Source organism: Neovison vison, chromosome 1, assembly GCF_020171115.1.
Source record: "Neovison vison isolate M4711 chromosome 1, ASM_NN_V1, whole genome shotgun sequence".
NCBI classification, from domain to species: domain Eukaryota; kingdom Metazoa; phylum Chordata; class Mammalia; order Carnivora; family Mustelidae; genus Neogale; species Neogale vison.
Genome location: NC_058091.1, coordinates 40,871,915 through 40,892,917, shown reverse-complemented (window position 1 = coordinate 40,892,917; position 21,003 = coordinate 40,871,915). Strand labels below are relative to the sequence as shown.

Here is a 21,003-nt window from a genome sequence, read left to right as displayed (position 1 = left end):
CACTCTGGGGGATGCCATGCCTGTCCTAGTCTCTCTGAGCGGTGGTCCCTGGAGTTCAGCCGTGCACAGCCTGCATACGCCTATATGGGACCGTTGTTCTTGTCCTAGACCTGAAGCTCCTGGAAATCAGGGATCGGGGCTCCTCCTCTCTGGGTCCTTAGAGAGCCTGGCACGGGACCTCGGGAGCCTAGCAGACAGTCTGGAAGCACTTGTGGACGTGAACGCCGGGTGTCTCCCACCAGGCAGGAAGCTGCATTAGATCAGAGCACCAGGTCCAAGGACGAGTCCATCCTGCTGACGCTGCGCACCGGCGGATTGTAACGATGCCTCTTGCCTCCTTCAGGTCTTGCGCTTCAGTCGTGGGCGAAGCCTGAGGAAAAAGAGAGAGAGGCTCAAGGAAGAGAGGAGAGCTCAGTCTGTGCCAAGAGATGAGGTGGCACAAAGCAAGGTGGGGGGTAGCCCTCCTGCACCTCCCCAACTTCACTCCCTCCCAGAGGGTGGGAGACTCACGTGGCTTCTGGGCTCCTGGGGCAGCGGCCACGCCCTCTGTCTCTCCTTTCCACTGCTTCTTCAAACTGCTGTCCGTGCTTTCTCTTCGACTCTCTGTCCTCCACTCCTCCAAGGGTTCAGATCGTGCGCCTGCCTGTCGGTCTTTTCTAGCCCCCTCTATCTGTGGCCCTGTCACCACCATGTGGACAGCTCCGCCTTGGACACTGTGCCCTTAATCGTATAGGGCAGTGGCTGGCAAAGCGTGGCGTCCACTGTATCATCTGGGACCTTGTTAAAAATGCAGAAGCCCTGGATCAGATGCTCTGGGAGGGGCCCGGCAAGCTGGGTTGGAACAAGCCCTGCGGGTGATTCTGATGCAGACTCCAGTTTGACACCCGCTGGCCTAGGTTGCTTCCTTCCTTTCTGCTTAGGGAGTGAACTGAGGCTATGGTCGCCCATGTCCTTCCTCTGTGAGACTTGAGAAGACGCCGCCCCCTGGGCACCCGAGCCCCACTCAGGGCACATATGGTAAAGAGTGCCTGAGCTGGATTTCAGGTCCCACTGCCAGGTGCCCTCGTACGGGGACAGCTGGCACAACTAGACACCATAGCCATGGAATGCACCGTGCCTTGCCGATCTCCCAGAATGAGAAAGGCTAGGATATAAAGACAACTTTTGGCCCATAAAATTTTATACTAAGTCCTCATTATTCTATTTTAAAATTTTAATCCATTTCCAGGTTTAAGGCGGTGTAACTCTGATTAAGTTCCTATAGGTATATTGCATATATTAATTGGTAAGAGTTCTATAAGAACTGGAAATGTGATTTGTTGTTGTTTTAGAGGTTTCTCATACTCCGTTATGAATTGTGAGGTCCAAGTTCAGAGAATGAATGGTATTTTTGTTGTTGCTGTGGTTGTTGAAATGCAAAAAATAAATAAAAAAAAAAAATCTCTAATGCTGAGGTGTTTGTGGTAGGTTCCTGAAGCTCTAGAATATAGAATTAGAACCAAGACTGGTTTGGCCCCTAATAAAGGCAAAGTCAAATACTCGAATGACTGGGAAAATGGAACACGGTCCGGGTCGGCCAGCAGGCAGTGTTCCCGATTTGTCATTGGCTCAGAGTTCCCTGGGTCCCTTAGTGGATGCCGTCTTGCGACCAGAATTTTACACCATTACAGAAAAAGGCAGAGGGGGGCAATTAGAACTGGTTTCTGGGCTTTTTTTCTTTCCTCTGTAGGGAAGTGTCTCAGCAGGAGACACCCCCAGCAGCGAACATGCTGTACCCAGAAAAGAAGAGACCAGAGAAGATTTCCTGTCTGCCTCCCCAGAGCCCAGAGCAAAGGACAATCGGCAGAGAAAGTCAAGGCCCAAGGTCTGGAGGCCCGTGAAAACAGCCAGGGGAGGGCTGGGAGATGGGTTGGCAGAGGGCCCTGGGATAGCGTCATGCCCAGTAGCTGAAAACACCGCTTTGCTTGGCTTGCTGGTTGGGAGCCAGAGCACAAAAATGAAATCTGGCCAACTTCAAACACAAGGTTAGTGGGCTGGTCGATTTCTTTTGACATGGGGTGCTTAGAGAGGAATGCCATGAGACCAAGCAAGCCAGGTTCTCTGTCAGAGGTGGGCGAGATGGGCGTGGTGCACTGGGCTTCAGTCCTGCAGATGTCCCAGTGCTCAGGGGTATTGGCTCTTCCTCTCCCACAGGTGTCTGCGTTTTCTGACCCCACCCCACCAGCAGACCAGCAGCCTGGACACCAGAAGAGTGCGCATGCTCATAATCCTCCTAGAAAGAGGCCCCGGCACCGATGCTCCCCCCCGCCCCCTCCCCATGAGTTCAGAGCCTACCAGCTCTACACGCTGTACCGGGGCAAGGATGGGAAAGTGATGCAGGTACCCAACAAGCCCCATCCAGACCTGGGACCCTCGGCCTTAAGCAAGGCGTTTATTACTATTCTTGGGGAGGAATACCCATTTTCAGTGTTGACTTAAGGCATGAGCTCTGAAGATAAACCAGGTGGTCCTCCTGACCTAAACTGCAGGTGCGCCCCCTCCTTGAGCCCCAGGCACACAGGGGCAGTCACACGGCTTTCTGTACCATCCTTAGGGGACTTGATCATTTTGAGGCCCCAGAGTAGATAAAAGCAGCAAGGATTGGTACTCTATGAAAATTCCTAATGCCTGTTGGTCTCAAGGCTTGGCCCACTGGACATCCAGAGTTATGCCAGGAATCTGTCTGCCCCCTCCATCATCCGTAACCCCCTGGCATACTGACTGGCACTGGAAGGGGACTCAAAACCAATTTGTGGAAGGAACGAATGAGCGGATTGATTTCTTTGCTGTTCCCCTGTCAGGCACCGATCAATGGTTGTCGATGTGAACCCCTAATCAACAAGCTGGAGAACCAGCTGGAGGCAGCTGTGGAGGAGATCAGAGCAGAGCTGGGGTCTGTGCAGGATAAAATGAACACAAAGCTGGGACACATGGAGGGCAAGACCCAGCACCAGGTCAGTGAGTTGCCAGAACTCTTCATGTCCCGCTGCCCGGACAGGAAATGGAAATCAGAAAGAGCCCTCCAGCATCCTTCTGTTCCGCAGCCTCGGCCCTGAGCATTTCAGCTGGGCTGTCAGGAAGAGTCCTGGTTTCTTTCAAGCCCATTTATTCAGATTTTTAAAAATCTTTTTTTAAAAATTTACGTTCAGTTAATTAACATATATTGTTGGTTTCAGAGGTACTGGTCTGTGATTCATCAGTCTTACATAATACCCAGTGCTCACTACTTCACGTGCCCTCCTTAATGTCCATCAGCCAGTTACCCCAGCCCCCACCCCGCTCCCCTCCAGCCACAGTTTGTTTCCTGTGGTTGAGTCTCTTATGGTTTGTCTCCTTCTCTGGTTTCATCTTCTTTTATTCTTCTTTCTTGTCCCCCACAGTCCTCTATTTTGTCCCTTAAATTGCACATACGAGTGAGATCATATGACAACTGTCTTTCTCTGATTGACTAATTTAACTCCTCATAATACCCTCTAGTTCATCCATGTCACTGCAATGGCACGATTTTCCTTGATGATTCTGGCTAAAGTTTATTAATTTTCTTTTCAAAGAAGCAGCTCTTGATTTCACTGATCTTTTCTGTTGTTTTTATTTAGTTTCTGATTCATTTATTTCTCTCTGGCGATTATTCTTTTTTTCCAACTTTGGGCTTTTTCATCTTCTAGTTCCATGAGATGTAAGATTAGTTTTTTTTGTTTGATATTTTTTTTGTTTCTTGAGGTAGGCCCATATTACCTAAATTTCCCTCTGAGAACTCCTTTTGCTCTGTTCCAAAGATTTTGAACTATTGTTTTTATTTTCATTTGTCTCCATATATATATATATATATATATATATATATATTTTTTTTTTTTTTTTTTTTTTTTTGTTTAGGTTTTTTTTAGTTTGATTTCTTTGTTGACCCATTGGTTTTTAGTAGCATGTTGTTTAAACCATGTGTTTTTGGCTTTTCCATATTTTTCTTGCAGTTGATTTCTAGTTTCATACTTTATGGTATGAGAAAAGGTGCTTCATATGATTTTAGTCATTTTACATTTATTGAGATTTGTTTTAACACATGATCTATCCTGAAGAATGTTCCATGTGCACTTAAATGTGTATTTTGTTGTTTTTGGATAAAATGTTCTATAAATATCTGTTCAGTCCAAATGGTCTAATGTGTGGTTCAAAGACAATTTCCTGGGTACCTTGGTGGCTCAGTTTGTTGAGCCTCTGCCTTCAGCCAAGGTCATGATCCCAGGGTCCTGGGATCAAGTCCCGAATCAGGCTCCCTCCTCAGCTGGGAGCCTGCTTCTCTCTCTGCCTGCCACTCCCCCTGCTTGTGCGCATGTGTGTGCTCTCTCTTGCACACTCTCTATCAAATAAATAGAATCTTTTAAAAAAGAAAAAAGATAGCTTCTTTATTTTCTATCTGAATGACTTATCCACTGATGTAAGTGGGAAGTTAATGTCTCCTAGTATTATTGTATTACTATCAATTTCTCCCTTTATGTCTCCTAATATTTGCTTTATGTATTTAGGTGCTTTGATGTTGGGTGCGTATGTATTTATAATCATTAGAATTCTCTTGTTGGATTGATCTCTTTAACATTATGTAAAGCCTTTCTTTTTCTCTTGTTCAATCTTTGCTTTTTGTTTTTTGTTTTAAGATTTTATGTATTTATTTGAGAGAGAGCATGAAAGGGGAGAAGGTCAGAGGGAGAAGCAGACTCCCCTTGGAGCTTGGAGTCTGATGTGGGACCTGATCCTGGGACTCCAGAATCATGACCTGAGCCAAAGGCAGTTGCTTAACCAACTGAGCCACCCAGGTGCCCCAGTGTTTGTTTTAAAGTCTGTTTCTTATGATATAAGCATTGCTACCCTGGCTACCTTCTCCCCACTCCCCTTCTGTTTGCATGGAGTATCTTCTATCCCTTCACTCTTAGTCTGTGTGTGCCTTTAAGTCTGAAGTAAGTATCTTTTGGCAGCAAATAGATGGGTCTTATTTTTTTAATCCATTCAGTCACCCCTTATTTTTGACTGGATCATTTAGACCATTTACATTTAATTATTGACAGGTACATACCTATTGCCATTTTACTGTTTTCTTGTTGTTTCATAGTTGTTCTCTGTTCCTCTCTTGCTCTTTTTCCTTGATTGGTGAATTTCTTAAATGTTCTGCTTCACTTTCTTCTGTGTGTGTGTGTGTGTATCCTAGGTTTGGGGTTTGTGTTTACCATGAGATTCCTATGTAATATCCTAGGTATATAGAAGTCTAGGTTAAATTGATGGTCGCTTTGGGAGCCTGGGTGGCTCAGTCGGTTAAGTGACCAACTCTCTTGATTTTTGGCACGGGTCATGATCTCAGAGTCATGAGATCAAGTCCCACATTAGGCTCTGCACCAGGCATGGAGCATAGTTGAGCTTCTCTCTCTCCCTCTCCTTCCGCCCCGCCTCTCCCCACTGCCACCATTTGCTCATGTGCACATGCCTGCTCTCTTTCAAAAAAAAAACAAAAAAGTCACTTAAGTTTGAATACATTCAAAAAGAACTTCATTTTTACCCCCGCCATGGGTTTTATATGTTATTTTGTTTCTTTTTCTTTTGAGTTTCCCTAACTAACTTAAAGATACACTTTCACTTCTTTTGTCCCTTAACCTTCATACTAGTTTTATAAGTGATTGCTTTACTACTTTACTGTATGTTGCTTTTACTTACCAATTTTTTGTCATAATTTTCTAATTATTGCCTTTTTACTACTTAAAAAAAAATCTCTTTTTAGAAGGTCTTGTAAGATTGGGGCACCTGGGTTAAGCGTCTGTCTTCAACTCCAGTCATGATCCCGGAGTCCTGGGATCGAGCCCCATGTCTGGCTCCCTGCTCAGTGGGGAGTCTGCTTCTCCCTCTCCCTCTGCCCTTCCCTTGGCTCCTGCTCGCATGTGCTTTTTTGCTCACTCGCTCTCTCAAATAAATGAAATCTTTAAAACATTTTCTTATAAGGCTGTTTTAATGGTGACGAAGTCTTTTAACTTCTGTTTGGGAAAGTCTTATCTCTCTTTGGATTCTGAAGAATAAATATTCTGCTGGGCCAAATATTGTCAGTTGTAGGTTTTTTTGTTTCAGGACTTTGAATATATCCTGTCACTTCCTCTGGCCTCAGAGTTTCTGAAAAATCCGCTGATAGCCTTATGGGCATTTCCTTGAATGTTACTACTTTTCTTTTGCTGCTTTTGAAATTCTCTTTATTTTTATTCTTTGGCATTTTAATTATGTGTCATGGTGTGTATCTCCTTTGGCTTACTTTTGTTTAGAACTCTCTGTGCTTCCTCAACCTGGGGTTTCCCTTCCCCACCAGGGAAGTTTCTAGCTATCTTGAAATTCATTTTTCTTCTTGTTCAGTCTGGGTGCTTTCCGTTGCCTCATCTCCCAGATTCCAGATCCATTCTTCTTCATCCCCTGGTCTGTTGGTTCCTTCTATTATATTTTTCCTTCTAGTTACTATATTCTTCATCTCTGATTACTTCTTTTTATGTTTTCTGGCTCTTTATTGAAGTTCTGAGTTCATCCCTTTCTGTGCAACTGGTGAGCGTCTTTAAGACCATTACATTGGGGGCGCCTGGGTGGCTCAGTGGGTTGAGCCGCTGCCTTCGGCTCGGGTCGTGATCTCAGGGTCCTGGGATCGAGTCCCGCGTCGGGCTCTCTGCTCGGCAGGGGCCTGCTTCCCTTCCCCTCTCTCTGCCTGCCTCTCTGCCTACTGTGATCTCTCTCTGTCAAATAAATAAATAAAATCTTAAAAAAAAAAAAAAAAAGACCATTACATTGAACCTTATCACTAGGATTAGTTACCTCTGTTTTGTTTAGTTCTTTTCCTTGCTTTTTTGTCTCGTTCTTTTGTTTGAAGCCTATTCCTCTGTCGCCTCATTTGCTTGACTTTCTGCTTTTGTTTCTATGAATGAGGCAGAACAGCTACTTCTCTTAAACTTGAAGGAATGCTCTTATGTGTGGTCATTCCCTATGTAGATAGACTGTGTGTGCTTGGGAACTTCGGCTGGCTGGCACAACTGTGGCTGGTGTGGGCGGGTGGGGGGTCCCCAGGATCTTTGCATTGGGGCTGTCTTAGTGGAATGGCATGAACTAATGTGAGTGCAGATTGGGGCGGTCCCGGGGCTCTCTGCGCCAGAGACCCCACGCAGGTGAGCGGAAGCCAAAGCGGGTACGAGGTGATGTGTTCCAGGGTGCCCTTCACGGGATGCACTCTACCACATCATCTGTGTGTGCCTTTAAGCCTCTGGAGCCAAGGGGGACTCAGGCCGGGAGGACTCAGGACACACTGTGTTTAGAGTGCCCTGGCAAGTCATTTGGCGTTGGAGCGATGTGGGCGTAGAGTGTTCAAGGTACTTGGAGCCTGTGTCACCTTGGCCAAACAGCTAGAGCTGTCGTGAGCACGGCACCATGCTGGGGCTGCTGTGGTGGGACAGATCGGGCTGCTGAGGGTTAGGGCAGGGCTCATCGAGGTGGCAGGATGGCGGCGGTTCCCAGGCCCTGCTCCCTTCTGCGATATCAAGGTGGAGGAGGAACACAGACTCTGGTGCTTGCCAGCCCTTCTGACCCAGCGAGTCTTCCAGTGGCTGCCCTGACGTTTGGCAGGTTCTGGTTCCTTTGTATTCTCGCTGCCCTTTTAAATCCTGGCTTTTTTTCTGTGCACCAGGGCAGACAAATCTTCCCACCTTCCCTCAGTACTGTCTCCACTACAGTTCAGTGTTGGGGCGGGGCGTTCCCTCTGTTACCGTGTCTCTGTCTCCCTTGCTGTTCTCTGTATGTTCTATCTCTGTATGGTGCAGAAACTGCTCTGTCATCCCTAGGTCTTCGGGAGGAATTGCTCTATAAATAGGTGTAGATTTGGTGTGTCTGTGGAGGAGACGACAGGGTCTTACTGCCTCACCATCTTGGACCATCTTTAAGCTTATTTTTAAATTTGGTAATGTCCTAGTCGTGTTGGGTTTTGGTGTGCTAATTAATGGCAATGTACACTTCCGTGTATGGAGCGGAACATGTAATTCGGTTTTGTCTATTACATGTTTGTTTCCCATGTCCAGTATAGTTAACAGTGCTCTGTTTCAGGTGTGCAGTGTGGTGATTCAGCAATTCCACACATCATCCAGGGCTCGTCCCATGAAGTTCATTCCTTAATCCCCATCACCACTTTCACCCAAACACCACACACCTCCCTAAGTTACACCTTAGGTTACCTTAATACTAGGTCTGCATTGGCTCAAGTTGTGGACTTACTGTGTGTTCAGTCTCTTCAACCCCTTAGGACTTGAACAAATGAGAAAAAGAAGCCTTGACTGCATAGAAATGGGCTCAGGGATGGTGAAAACCTTGAGTCTGATGAAGACTACATGAAACCTTAAGTTAGGTCACCTTAAGTTATATATTTTTGCTACCAGCTTTTTTCACCTGATTTGATATCCTGAGCACTTTCCCATGTCCTTTGCATCATAATATTCCAGCATATTTTTTATTAGATTTTGAAATTGCTTATAGTTTTTCACTGTTATAAATAATGCTGTGATGAACATTCATGTGGGTAAATGTTTGCTTTTCAAGTTATTTGCTCAGATTTAGGATAACTGGGTCCAGAGTTAAGAATATGTTTGCGGCGCCTGGGTGACTCAGTCGTTAAGCATCTGCCTTTGGCTCAGGTCATGATCCTGGGGTCCTAGGATTGAGCCCAACATCAGGCTCCTTGCTTGGTGGGAAGCCTGCTTATCCCTCTCCCACTCCTCTCCTTGTGTTCCCTCTCTCGCTGTGTCTCTGTCTGTCAAATAAATAAAATCTTAAAAAAAAAAAAAGAATATGTTTAAGGCTCTTGACAAATATTAATAATCTACTTAACAGAAAAGTTGTGTGAATCTATATCCAACAGGCCAGGTAAGGATATAAATTGAGTCTCCGTCTTGAACTTTTGCAATCATTAATATTACCATATTTGAAGTTTTTGCTGAACAATTAAGAATATTGTTCAATTCTGGTTTCCTTGTTTGTTGGTGAGGTAGAGCATTTTAGGTTCATCTGCTATTTGTACTTCATGGAAAGCCCCTTCAAGAAGTCTTCGCCTACTGCCATAATATATTAGTTAAGATTGTCTTATAAATAAAACCCCCTTCAGCCAGCCTAAGCCTGGAGAGGAGTGTATTCGATAAATGCTGGATCTTCTCAAGGACCTCACTTTATTTCAAGGAGGGTGACAGATGGGGGTGTAGACTCTTCATCTTCATCCTAATTCCTGATCACAGGTAAAGGACTCTGCAGTGGCCTGAGTCTGTTGCTCACACAGGCATCAGTCAGCCGTGCCCTGGGGCTAAGTTAGAGCAACTTGGTGACCGGGATGAGGAGGGAGGGGAGTCTGTCAATCTGAGGAGACCGGAGAGTGGCTCACAGGAAGACAGGAGGGCTGAAGGAACCAAACAGAAGGTGCTCACCACATCTCCAGACCTGCTGCTGCTCTTTTAGTTTTTTGAGCTTCCCGTGTGTCCCTGACAGGAGACGAGCCCCACAGCGAGCCCCTGTGGGCTGGCCCCTGCCGACAAGTTTCCTCTCCCTTGTTTGGGCCTTGTCTGAGCAGCAGAAGTTTGGCTCCCCTGGGTGTTAGGGCCCTTCAGGGAAATGTCATGATGTTGGGGGGACCCAGGAGGGTGCGACTGAAAGGGGACAATCATTTGTTCTCTGACGCAAGCCCTTTAAGCTCCTTCCCCATCCTTCTTCACACTTGCTTTGGTTCCTCTCAGGGAAGCCCCAGGGCGTTTGTTCATGGGACACGGGGTAAAAGCACTGAGCGTTCAGCTTCTTTCGCCACCTCACAGGCAGCCACTGACGCTTCGGGAGGGGTGTTAAGAGCTAATTGGAAGGGTACAGCTGCAGACTTTTAGAAATAGTTTTTCCTTTCAATAATAGTCTTGGAAATAATGTTCTGAAACCTATAAAAATTCTAGGTACAAGATCTGTTGGCTTAAGTATAAATTTACTGTGTGTTCAGTCTCTTCAGTCCCTTAGGACTTTAACAAATGAGAAAAAGAAGCCTTGACTATACAGAAACAGGCTCAGGGATGGTGAAAACCTGGAGTCTGATGGAGACTAGATGAAACTAGGGTAAAAGAGAAGTTGAGGTTTGCTTTTGTTCTTTCTGGCCCCTGCTCGGTCCCCCAGAGCCCCGTCTCAGGAGTCAAGAGAGTGGGACCCATCCTTAGATCGTCTCAGTCCTATGCTGTCTGCCCGTTGAATCCTAGATGCGTGTTTTGGACAAGCTGATGGTGGAGCGGCTCTCAGCCGAGAGAACCGAGTGCCTGAACCGCCTGCAGCAGCACTCCGACGCCGAGAAGCACGAGGGAGAGAAACGACAGGTGAAAACCAGGATCTGTCCTTAGCTGGGCATTTACCACTCCTCTCCACTGAGTTAAGACCATCACCAAAAACCCAGAGGCCTGGAGCCCATAAAAGCATTTGTAATGTGTAACGTGTCCTCTTTACAATGTCCTTGTATTCATTTATATAATGAATAGAGAAGAACATGTGGTTCAGTCCTTTTGTTGCCAAATATTCTGGCAATAGGTGGAAACTAAACAGTTCACAGAATATGCTGGGGAAGCTGTGGTCTCTGCTTTGAATCACTTCTGTGTACCTTGCGTCTGCTGGGCATTGCTCTGTTGCTGAGCGAGGCTTGGTTCCTGCCCTTGGGGAGTTCGTCTCCCTAAGACAACATAAACCGAGTCCTTGTTGAGTGTGTGTGAGTTCGTGCTCCTAAGCAGCCAGATACTCTTGATTTGTAGGATTTGGGAAGCTTTGGGTGTTAAAGTTGTCTCTTGCCCTAAACCACTCGGATTATAGAAACTGTCAGGTTTGGTGCTGGGTGAAGCTTGGTCTGCAGAGGGCAGCAGAGAAGGCTGTGTGGCTTATGGGCAGGGAGGGAGGTAATCCATAGCTTTTAGGCAGGTCAAGATGATGCACTGAACTATCATAACTGGAGTCCACTCTTGATGCTTTCCTTCATAAACCACATGTGCAACTCACCTGATCATTTGTGTGGGTTTGTGTGTGTGTGTTTTGTTTTCTTAGACATCACTGGTGGATGAATTAAAAACCTGGTGCATGCTAAAGATTCAGAATCTGGAGCTGAAGCTTTCTGGAGATTCTAGGGCCTCTAGGACCAAATCCACACCATCTACTTGCGAGTCCTCTACAGGTAACGCGTGTGCAGAGAGAGCCATTCCACCCAAAGGTGGTGAAACCCCCAGAGATTGTTCTTTGCTGTATCCAAAGGCAGCCCCTAGGATAGGGCTGTGGAAAACACCAGATTGTAAATTCTATAGAGCTAAGGACATATATTGCTTATCGCTATACATCCAGTTGCTATACAGTAGGAAAGTACTCCTATTTAAGTATTCAGACATATATGAACGAAGGAGTAAAAGAATTGCTGACTGGTGATGACAGTGTTTCAGGTACAGTGTTGATGGTGTCCGAGTAGGTCCCAAAGATGAAGAGTAAGAAATGAATATCTGTCTCCTCGGCAGGGCTCTTGCCCTGGCCCTTGGGCTACTTTCTCCTTTCTTCTCCCTGACCAGCCTTTGACCTTTGTTCAACTATGTAAAGCCTCCGTGAGCAGCAGTTCCTATATTGAGGCTGCCCCAAGGTGCTAGATGGAGACATCTTTCAAGCAAGGTGTCTTCTCATTAGCCACAGTGCTTTTACTCAGTGGTAATTTTGAGGACACTTAGCGCCTTTGTAATTAGGCCTCTGTGAGGAATTCTGGTATGTCAAGCATATTAAGTTATTATAGACCATTTCTGGAACTGTGGTTTTTATCTTCTTTGTGCCCATAACATTGGGGAAAACCTGGGCAAATTTATCATGCCAGGTCTCTTTATGGAACTTGGCTGGAGCTCTGGGTATAGAGAATATGACCACCTCACCAAACTGGGGCTTGAGTCAAGGAGCTAATAACTGGGGGTGTAGAAAAGGCGCAGTAATTAGGGAATGGACAGATTCAGTCTCATCAGTACATACTCAGTTCTGTTTTGGAGATCCTTGAACATCCTTAGCAATCACAAAATGATACCCAGAACCTTCTAAGCTTTCTAACTGGCTAAAGGAAAGGCCAGAACTTTTTTGGCTTAGATGCCACCGCTGTTGTTAAGCCCTACCAAGCCAAAATGATCATCGGGGGGAAGTGAAAGCGGGGAAGGCAGAGGAAAAACTGCACATGGTGGTGGGCCGTTGGGAAGGCTGACGGCTTACAGGATTATCAGGACTCTGAAATGCCAACCCAGAGCTATGGGACTGTGTGAATGTGGTTTTGTTTTCCTTCCGAAACTAGGTGTGGATCAGTCAGTGGTCACTGCAGGTCCAGTAGCAGCTTCTGACAGTTCTCCTCAGGTGGTGAGGCCCAAGGAAAAGGCCTTCAACTCCACTGCTACCCACCGACTACAGCAGGAGCTGTCTTCCTCAGACTGTACAGGCTCTCGACTGCGGAATGTCAAGGTCCAGACAGCCTTGCTACCCTTGAAAGAGGCAGCCAGATATGATCAGCAGGCTGGGCCCTGTGTTGACAGAGGCACCCAAACCAAGAAGTCTGGGAGAAGTGGGCAGACAAGGCATCGGACCCAGCACCCAGCACCCAGCAACCCCTGTGGGCTGCCGCCACCAGCAGCAGGCAGTGAGCAGACCGCTCCTCACATTCGAGATACCTCCCAAGCTTTGGAGATCACCCAGTATTTTTTTGAGGCCGTTTCTACCCAGATGGAAAAGTGGTATGAAAGGAAGATTGAGGAAGCACGAAGCCAAGCCAGTCAGAAGGCCCAGCAAGACAAGGCCACCCTGAAGGAACATATTAAAAGTTTAGAAGAAGAACTTGCTAAACTAAGGACGAAGGTGCAGAAGGAAAATTAGGACCTGGGGAGCAGCACAAGAAGGGATTCCTGGCTTTGCAGCTCTAGAAGAGCTACGGCCAACATATCCGTTATCATGCTCATGGCAGACTTGCCTTTCAAAAAACAGTTGAATTTCTGAAATGTGCCAGACCTGTGCTTCCCGTGCTCTGAAGTTATGACGACTTCAGCAGTGAGACTGAAACCAGGGGACACTTGCTTAGTTGCAGGTTTCATTACAAATTCATAACCTCAGACCGGGGTCATCTGAGGTTCAAAAGCTCAGATTAGGTGAGCCATGCTAAGCAACTATATGATGCGTCGAGCCTAAACCCTAAAATTCAGGATGTATGAAATAATTTAAGTCAAAAGGAAGAAGAAAAGCAAATCCCTTGTGAACGCCGGTGGCCGTTCATGTGGTGCACACCAGCTGGGCCCAGAAAAGAGTATCTTTCTGTAAGAACTGTGGCTGAGATGCACACATCCCCTCTCAAATTCCTACTTCTCAAAATGCTGACCTTTTAACTAGATGAAAACTTATCAAATAGATTTGGAGGAGAAAAAGATTTTCATGATGTCACTAGATCCAGTATATCTTAAAAGATTTTGCAGAGTTGGTGGGTACTTAAAATAATGAGGAATTGGCTAATAGCACTGGGAACGTTTGTTAATAAACTCGAGAAACATTCAAATCAATGGTCATTGTTTCTGTATTTTCAGTCAAAATACCGTAACATTATGATGGATTAATCCTACTGATTTTAAAGATTACTGGAAAAACATTCATCTAAAAACTACCTGAAACTTTTATCTTTAATCACACCTGATCATCCAAGAGTACCTTTCTAAATTTGAGCTTATCGGTCTACATTTTATAAAGAAGTAAGGCTATTTCTTTTGAAAGTATTTCACTTCTAATTGTGTCCTATCATTAAAGAGCCTCAAAAGTTTCCCAGTGCTTTGCAGTGATTCTTTCAAGGTAAAATAATTCAGTAACTTGAGCTAGACCCCACTGTTTACCAGCTTTGTGGAGCCCCGAGGATTTTGCTCTGCTCTATGGAATATACAAAGTTGTAGAAGTGGCTTAGGTAGGTTGAATTTTGGATTTCTCTTCTATACTTCTTGTCCCTTGGTATGTGGGATTATATTCCTCTCTTTCAGATTCCATGTATGCACAGAAATCCCCATCCTAACAGCACAGGAACTGAGTACTGTTGTCCCTAACTTTGAGTAAAATGCTGCTCTTTGAGCCAAAGAGAAAATGTTTTCCTGATATGGGCACACCCAGGAAAACACAGTATGTTTACAGTTCCTTTGTTTCTGTTTAATCAGGCTTGCAGATGTTTTATTTTTTTAAGATTTTATTTATTTATCAGAGAGAGGGTTGGAGAGAGCAAGCACAGGCAGACAGAATGGCAGGCAGAATGGCAGGCAGAGGCAGGAGAAGCAGGCTCCCTGCTGAGCAAGGAGCCCGATGTGGGACTCGATCCCAGGACGCTGGGATCATGACCTGAGCCGAAGGCAGCTGCTTAACCAACTGAGCCACCCAGGCGTCCCTTGTTTTTGTTTTTTAATAGTGACCATCTACGGACAGAGATCTTCCTAACAAATCTAGATCTAGGTGGAGGTCACCATTATACAACCCGAACAGGGAGTCAATGTCATGTCCTCTCCAGCTGATGCTCATGTCTGTGAGCTTGTCCTGTTCCTCAGCTACCATCAAGGCTGTGTGGTTCTCCCGTAGGGACTCCTGTTGCACCGCTCCGTGGAGAGCCGCCTTCGTCTCCTCATTCCCCTCTGCGCTCCTGAGGCAGAACCAGAGTGAGATGGTACCTTCACTTTCTCGGGTCCCCCAGTCAGGCGTCACGGACAGCTTTAAAATCCTTCCTCAGTTCACGTCAGTTTCTTGAGAACTGCCCAATACTCAGATGAAATCCTGAGATCGTAAGTTGTAGTCTAAGCAGTTTTTTACTCATTAAATACATCCCATTACCCCAAGAAGTATCCCTGTTGAGAAATGCTGAAAACAAATGAAATTTTATCTCAACCATAGAGTGCTTTGGAAGGAAGTATTTTGCTTGTGTAACCACCCATCAGAAGCAGGTGTTTTATCACTGCCAACTGGGTATTTTTGTCCAGGTCACAGGGAAGAGACTAGTCAAAGGCACCTGGTCTGGCAGATGTTACAGCTCCTTGCCTAACAGAAGGGAAACCCAGTAGAGTCAAGGAAACCGAACACCATCAGTCAGCCTCCCAACCCAAAATGGTGGCAGCATCTCTAGACCAATGGCTTATTTTCAAAAACTGGGTCTTTGTTCTTTAGTATTGTCAAAATTTCAACTTTGGGTCTGATAGGTGTCTTAACTTTTCCCTTCTGCTATCTGCTACAATGAGTGAATGCCACCCTAGTACTCTTCCATAGAAGCAAAACCATTAACTGAGAGTCTGTCATGTGGGTTGTGTTTGAAACAGAGATTGGAACTTTCAATAGCTACGGGGGAAAATGATGTAGAACACAGAAAAGTAGTATAATACTGCAGTGGGGTTTTTGTTAGTAAATTACTGCACTGAGTAAACTAAAATCTGTGGTTAGGTTGAATATAAGTCCAATCTTACTTTTGACTTTGGGAGCCCAAAATAAATTGATGTCTTCATGCTTAAATCTTTTTTTTTTTTTTCCCAGTCAAGAACTGATACTTGAGAGATATGTTGTCTTCTGTTTAATATTTTTATTACATTGTATTTGTCTCCTCTAAGCATTAAACATGGTTCTCAACACTATAGATATTAAAATTCTTATTTAAAAAATGAAAGTGTGAATATATAGTGGATATTTTTGATTGTGTGGTTGACTAAATTTATGATTCCCAGAAAGAGTGCTTTTATGCAGACACACTTTGCCTTGTTTTTACTTCTGGTAAATACATCTGGTTTAAAATAGAAATCAGGTGTACTGCATGAAAAATAAATTTTGGAAATTACATAAATACTTCTCAGTGCAAGCTTTAAGGTTTTGTTTAAATTGCTGACCTTTAAAAAATACTGAACCAAGAGAACAAAACCTCACTTAAAACTGTATGCAGGCAAAATAACATTTTCTAACAAATTATTCGTAAAAGCTAAATACATTTCTTTCTGTGATAGAAAAGCCAAATCGATTAAGATTTAGAAGACAAAACCAGTGACCTTTTAGAATACTTATAAAAAATTTTTTTCAAATTGTTTTCTGTTGATTTTAAAAGGAAATATTCTTCTGTAATGTTGCCAAAATATGGTAAGTATGAATATATTAAATCCATGAGACACATAGTTGGGAAACAACACAGAAATTTTCCTAATGCAAACCAGAATAGATAAAAAGCAATTTCCTCTTCCTTGTAAACAAAAATAGCAATTTAATCCTGACAGAATTGCTCAAATGCTTGCCTGAAGGAAGGAAACAGGCTGTGGTGATTTCGAGTCTGGCACAAAGTGACAGTTTGTTTTTGATTCTGCTTGGACATAATTACTCTACATAATCCCAGTTTTTTTCCACAGTAGATGTAAGCTGTTTCCCTCTGTTGTTTGACTAGCATTTTTCTTCTGTACAAGAGCATTTAGGTAAGTGTGGGTCTCAGCCTCTCCTGAGTGTCTGCTTGTGTGACTCCAATAATATAAACACCAGAGAATATGCTGCTTTTCTCAAATAGGAGAACGGCCTCTGTAGGCCCACCCATAGCAAGGCCTGTGCTGAGTTTAGAAACTTCCAACCTGACGGTACACTTCAAAGGAGGTAATGACGCAGGGATACTCAGGATGCTAAATGATAGCCCTAGCTACTTACCCTTATGCTCGAAAGCTTTGATATTTAAAAAATCTTAATATAGGGGCACCCACCTCAGTGGGTTAAGCCTCTACCTTCGGCCCAGGTCATGATCCCAGGGTCTTGGGATCGAGCCCCGCATGGGGCTCTCTGCTCAGCGGGGAGCCTTCTTCCCCCTCTCTCTGCCTGCCTCTGTGCCTACTTGTGAACTCTGTCAAATAAATAAAATCTTTAAAAAAAATCTTAATTTTAAAAGATTTGACTTATTGTAGTTCAAATACATAAACTGAACAAGTACCTTAAATTAAATTTCAGGAACAAAACTTCCAACAATCAGATAAGAGTATAGTTGTGGGTTTGTTTTGTTTTAGAGGGTGGGTAGGGAATGAGGGAGAGGGAAACTCTTAAACAGGCTCCAGGCCCAACACAGGGCCTGAGGCAGGGCTCAATCTCATGATGCTGAGATCATGACCTGAGCCAAAACTGAGATGCTTAACCAACTCAGCCATCCAGGTGCCCCCGCGCAAGTAGAGTTCACAGGGAAAACCCAGAAGGGTAATTTGTTGTCTAAGTCGGAACACTGACAAAGATGCTAAATAGAATGTGTTCTACCAGGAGTTAGAACCTGGCCATCTTAATGAGCATGGTTTCATAGGGGAGGAGAAATTGTTGTTTAGCCTAAGATTCATTTAGCGCGCAAACGCTGTCCATTATTAAAGGTTATAATAATCTTAGCCTCTGGAAAATGAAAATTCAATTTTGTAGTGTTTCGCTCAATTTAAAAAAACAAAACAAATCCCAAGTTCTGTTTTCTTGGCATCTGTTAATTGCATCTTACAAACTTAAACCACAAATGCTCTTATACCCTTGACATATACCACTGTTAGGAAGAATGTCACCAAGTCACTGACTTCTACACCTCATGAAAAGGTGATTTGTAGTGTCAAAATTTTAGATTTACTAGAAATTGCCTATACTTGAACAGGTATATCATGCTGCAAGAAGGAAAGTGCTTTCTGTTCACAGACTGTTCACAAAGGCTTCTGCCCATCAGATGGCTTGGCAATAGCTTGACTGATGTAAGGCTATGTACAAATCTGATAATTAGCTCATGCATTTTGAATTAGATAACCTGGCTCAAGAACATTCAGAATTATTTTATCTTGTGGGCTGAGCTTGTGGGCTGGGTGGGTGGAGTCTGGCAATGCAGGCAGGTCATGGATGAATGCCTCCTTCTGCCTCTCTCTCCCTCTGGTGTGCAGTCCAGTACTATGTAACCACTTACCATTCTGCAGAATTTCTCCTACATTTTTCAGGTGCTGGTCAGATTCTGAGATTACCTTTTTAGATCTGTTCTGTAAAAGAACAGAGGACATTGGTCTGTAGGGACGGCCAATCCTGCCTCTTCCATAAGCTCTCACTTTCACTAAATTAACTGTTGCACATTATCTGGTCAGAGTATCCTCAGGTCAACTTCTCATCTCCAATGTATTCTGCAAACTTTCTCTTCCTGTCACTGGAGGAGAACCTAATGCACCAAGGATCTTCCCTTACAGTCTCACTTCTATGCGGATGCTAAGGTAATTGCCATTAGTTTCATTCCGATGTTGTTGCCTCTTCTTTTTGGTTAGTGCCTCAATGTGTTCATTAAAGCTTCTCTCTCTCTTCTTTCCAACAAAGATACATATTCCCAGTGATGATGTTTTCAGAGAATCCTTGGATGACCGGATCATGACCCATCTCAGGAACCTACCTCAACAACCCTCAGTAATGCAGGAGGATTTTTTCAAGAAAGGTCCAGGGCATCTCCTGAGGTCAGTATACTTCCATACATCTCATACAGTATGTTTCTTAAAATATTGACTTACACAGTATTCTATGTCAATTCTACATCAGCCAAAAAATCCGTAAAACCTTTACTGAAGTATAATTCATATATCATACATGCAAAATATACGATTCAATGGACTTTAGTATAATCAGAGTTATACAACCAGGAGCCCCACTGTAACTTTAGAATGTTTTCATCACTCAGAAAAGAAACCCCATATTCATTGCCATGCTATCCACACAGCCTAGGGCAACCAACTCTTTCTTCCTATTTTAGATACTTCATATAAATGGAATCGTACAACGTGTGATCACTTGTGACTGGTCTCAGGTTCATCCATGTGCAGCAGACATGTTATCAGTACTTCATTCCTTTTTATTGCTAAATAATTTTCTACAGACATCGTATTTAATCATTTCTCAGATGGGCCTCTGGATTGCTTCTACTTCTTGGCTATTATGAATAATGCTGCCATGAATATTCCCATACAAGTTTTTTATAGAAATATTTTCAGTTCTCTTGGTTATAAACCTAGGAAGAAACTGCTGACTTGTGTGGTAACTTAATCTTTGAAGCAACTGACAGTCTGTTTTCCAGAGTGGCTGTGCCATTTGATATTCCCACAGCACGTATGAGGGGTCCAATTTCCCTACATCTTTATCAATATTTGCTACTAACTGTTTTAGTTATAGTTATTCCAGTGGAGGTCGTTACTGTTTCAGTGTGGTTTTTAATTTGCATTTCCCAGAGGGTTAATGATGTTGAGGATTTTAAGTGCTGACCACTTGTACTGGTTTTTGCTACTTGAATTGATGACATATACAAAAACATTTGCAAAAACATGTTCAAGGGTATGTTTTTCAATGTTAAGGCGATTGTTCTGATGTGCTTTTGTTTGCTCTGATGTGCCATGCTCCGTGTTCTGATATTCTCCCAGGTACTGAACAGTTTGACTTGCTTTTGGGCTGCCCATCATTGAGTCTAGTCAGCTCAACGATATACATGGAAACTCTGAAATTCAGTCTTTCAGAATAACGCTACAGTTAAGATTTTGCCAAAGCAAGGTTTTTTTCTAACTCTTTGAGCTGCATATTGCCTTGAGTAATCATCATCCGGATTGTGTCCTGTAGAATAAAGTGAAAGCTGGTCACTATTTTACTTGGATATACTAGATACAGCTCCATCATTTCATTTGTTAGGGACCAACACAGAGAACTGGAACCACTGTGTATTAGGAAAACCCCAAACTGCACAATGCTTAGCATGCTTTCATAAACCCCAGTCATCATACTTCCCAAACCATCATGCTGTCTTAACTACAGTCTTTTCATGTGTGTGTATGTATATCTGATTTAACAGAAAAGTCAGGTGGTGATACTGTAAAGATCATAAAATTTCAAATATCATTTGAGTGGAAAATTGGTAACATTAAAAGGAATGATGAAGATGTAGATACATCTCCATGATCCTTATATTCCAAAATGTCTATTAAACTTAAAAAAAAAAAAAAATTCAACTAACACAAAACGGTCAGGGCTTGTCCTCACCATGATCTTGTTCTCACCTCTTCAGTGGCACTTTTATTTCTTTTGAATTCTTCCCTTGTCCAGTCCTTCAGGTATTTGCGGTCAGAGTCATTTGGAACTTCCCGAATTGCTTGCAAAATCCTTCTGTAGAGAAGGAGAACTTGCTGCCTTCTCATGAACTGTAGAAGGGAGGAGAAATGCCAATTACAACTGCAAACTCTACTTTGGGAAACCAAAAAAAAAAAAAAATAGATGACTTCTCTTCGGTCCTCAGTTTTGAAAAGGACAACGAAAAACTTCCCTTTTAAGAAAAAGACAGAGAGTGTATTTGGGCTGTTTGCTGAGAAAAGACTACCAGTTACTAGAGGCTGTAACGATAGTAAAGCACTTTTTTTTTTAAAAAAACCAACGCAGTTAAAATTCTTTGGCGATCTCACTCTTTACCATAGCTCAAACTTCACCGTGGCCGAGGCATCCAAGTTCCAAGATCTCCACAGCCCGCCCGCCTCACGAACCCAGCCAGGGGCAGAGGGCAGCACTCTCCCTCCCACCCCCACAGCCGGCTTCCGCACCAGGAAGTCCCGCCCCCGCGACCCACTCCGCAGGATGGGGTGGATAATTGAGATCAGATCAAGGAAACCTGACCTAAAAGGCTGACAAAAACGGGCGCTACCTGCTTTAACGTTAGTGTCGCCGGGGGTAAGCGGGAAGTAGCCATTTCCTTCAGGTAGCACCGGCCTCCCTTGAACTCCAGTGCGCAGGAGCGGAAGTGGACCCGTAACCAGGGGCGGGGCTAGCCTGGTTTCCCGGGAGACCGGCTGCCGGTTATAGTTGGCCGCTGAATCACACTTAGTCTGATTGAACTGAAGCTATAAAGCTTTGGGCAGTTTTGTCCTAGAG

The 21,003-nt window shown here is 44.1% G+C and overlaps 2 protein-coding genes across 18 annotated transcripts in view; one reads left to right on the top strand and one right to left on the bottom strand.

Annotated features, from left to right (window-relative positions):
- The window catches only part of ANKRD6 (ankyrin repeat domain 6), a 191,373-nt gene extending 177,479 nt beyond the window's left edge, over positions 1-13,894 (top strand). For 11 of the 13 annotated variants that reach the window (XM_044245676.1, XM_044245668.1, XM_044245660.1 and 8 more), the window contains 7 exons: positions 344-448; positions 1,730-1,864; positions 2,194-2,379; positions 2,841-2,993; positions 10,308-10,421; positions 11,134-11,260; positions 12,395-13,894. In XM_044245676.1, the coding sequence (XP_044101611.1) occupies positions 344-448; positions 1,730-1,864; positions 2,194-2,379; positions 2,841-2,993; positions 10,308-10,421; positions 11,134-11,260; positions 12,395-12,966 (1,392 nt within the window). In that variant the 3' untranslated portion in view covers positions 12,967-13,894. The remainder of the gene's footprint in view (positions 1-343; positions 449-1,729; positions 1,865-2,193; positions 2,380-2,840; positions 2,994-10,307; positions 10,422-11,133; positions 11,261-12,394) is intronic. The other 2 variants (XM_044245722.1, XM_044245685.1) reach the window with 1 other exon arrangement.
- A 603-nt stretch (positions 13,895-14,497) lies between these two features.
- LYRM2 (LYR motif containing 2) lies at positions 14,498-20,877 on the bottom strand. Of its 5 annotated transcripts, none has more exons than XM_044245611.1 (4): positions 20,777-20,877; positions 20,142-20,282; positions 18,032-18,101; positions 14,498-14,964 (listed from the first exon to the last, which is right to left on the bottom strand). In XM_044245611.1, exons 1-4 carry the CDS (start codon positions 20,819-20,821, stop codon positions 14,843-14,845), a joined length of 378 nt encoding a protein of 125 aa, XP_044101546.1. In that variant the 5' UTR covers positions 20,822-20,877; the 3' UTR covers positions 14,498-14,842. The 5 variants fall into 5 exon arrangements, with proteins under 5 accessions (XP_044101546.1, XP_044101562.1, XP_044101554.1 ...); XM_044245627.1 differs by having other exon boundaries at positions 14,498-14,880; positions 20,777-20,876; XM_044245619.1 differs by having other exon boundaries at positions 14,498-14,749; positions 20,777-20,876.
- Positions 20,878-21,003: the final 126 nt, after the last annotated feature.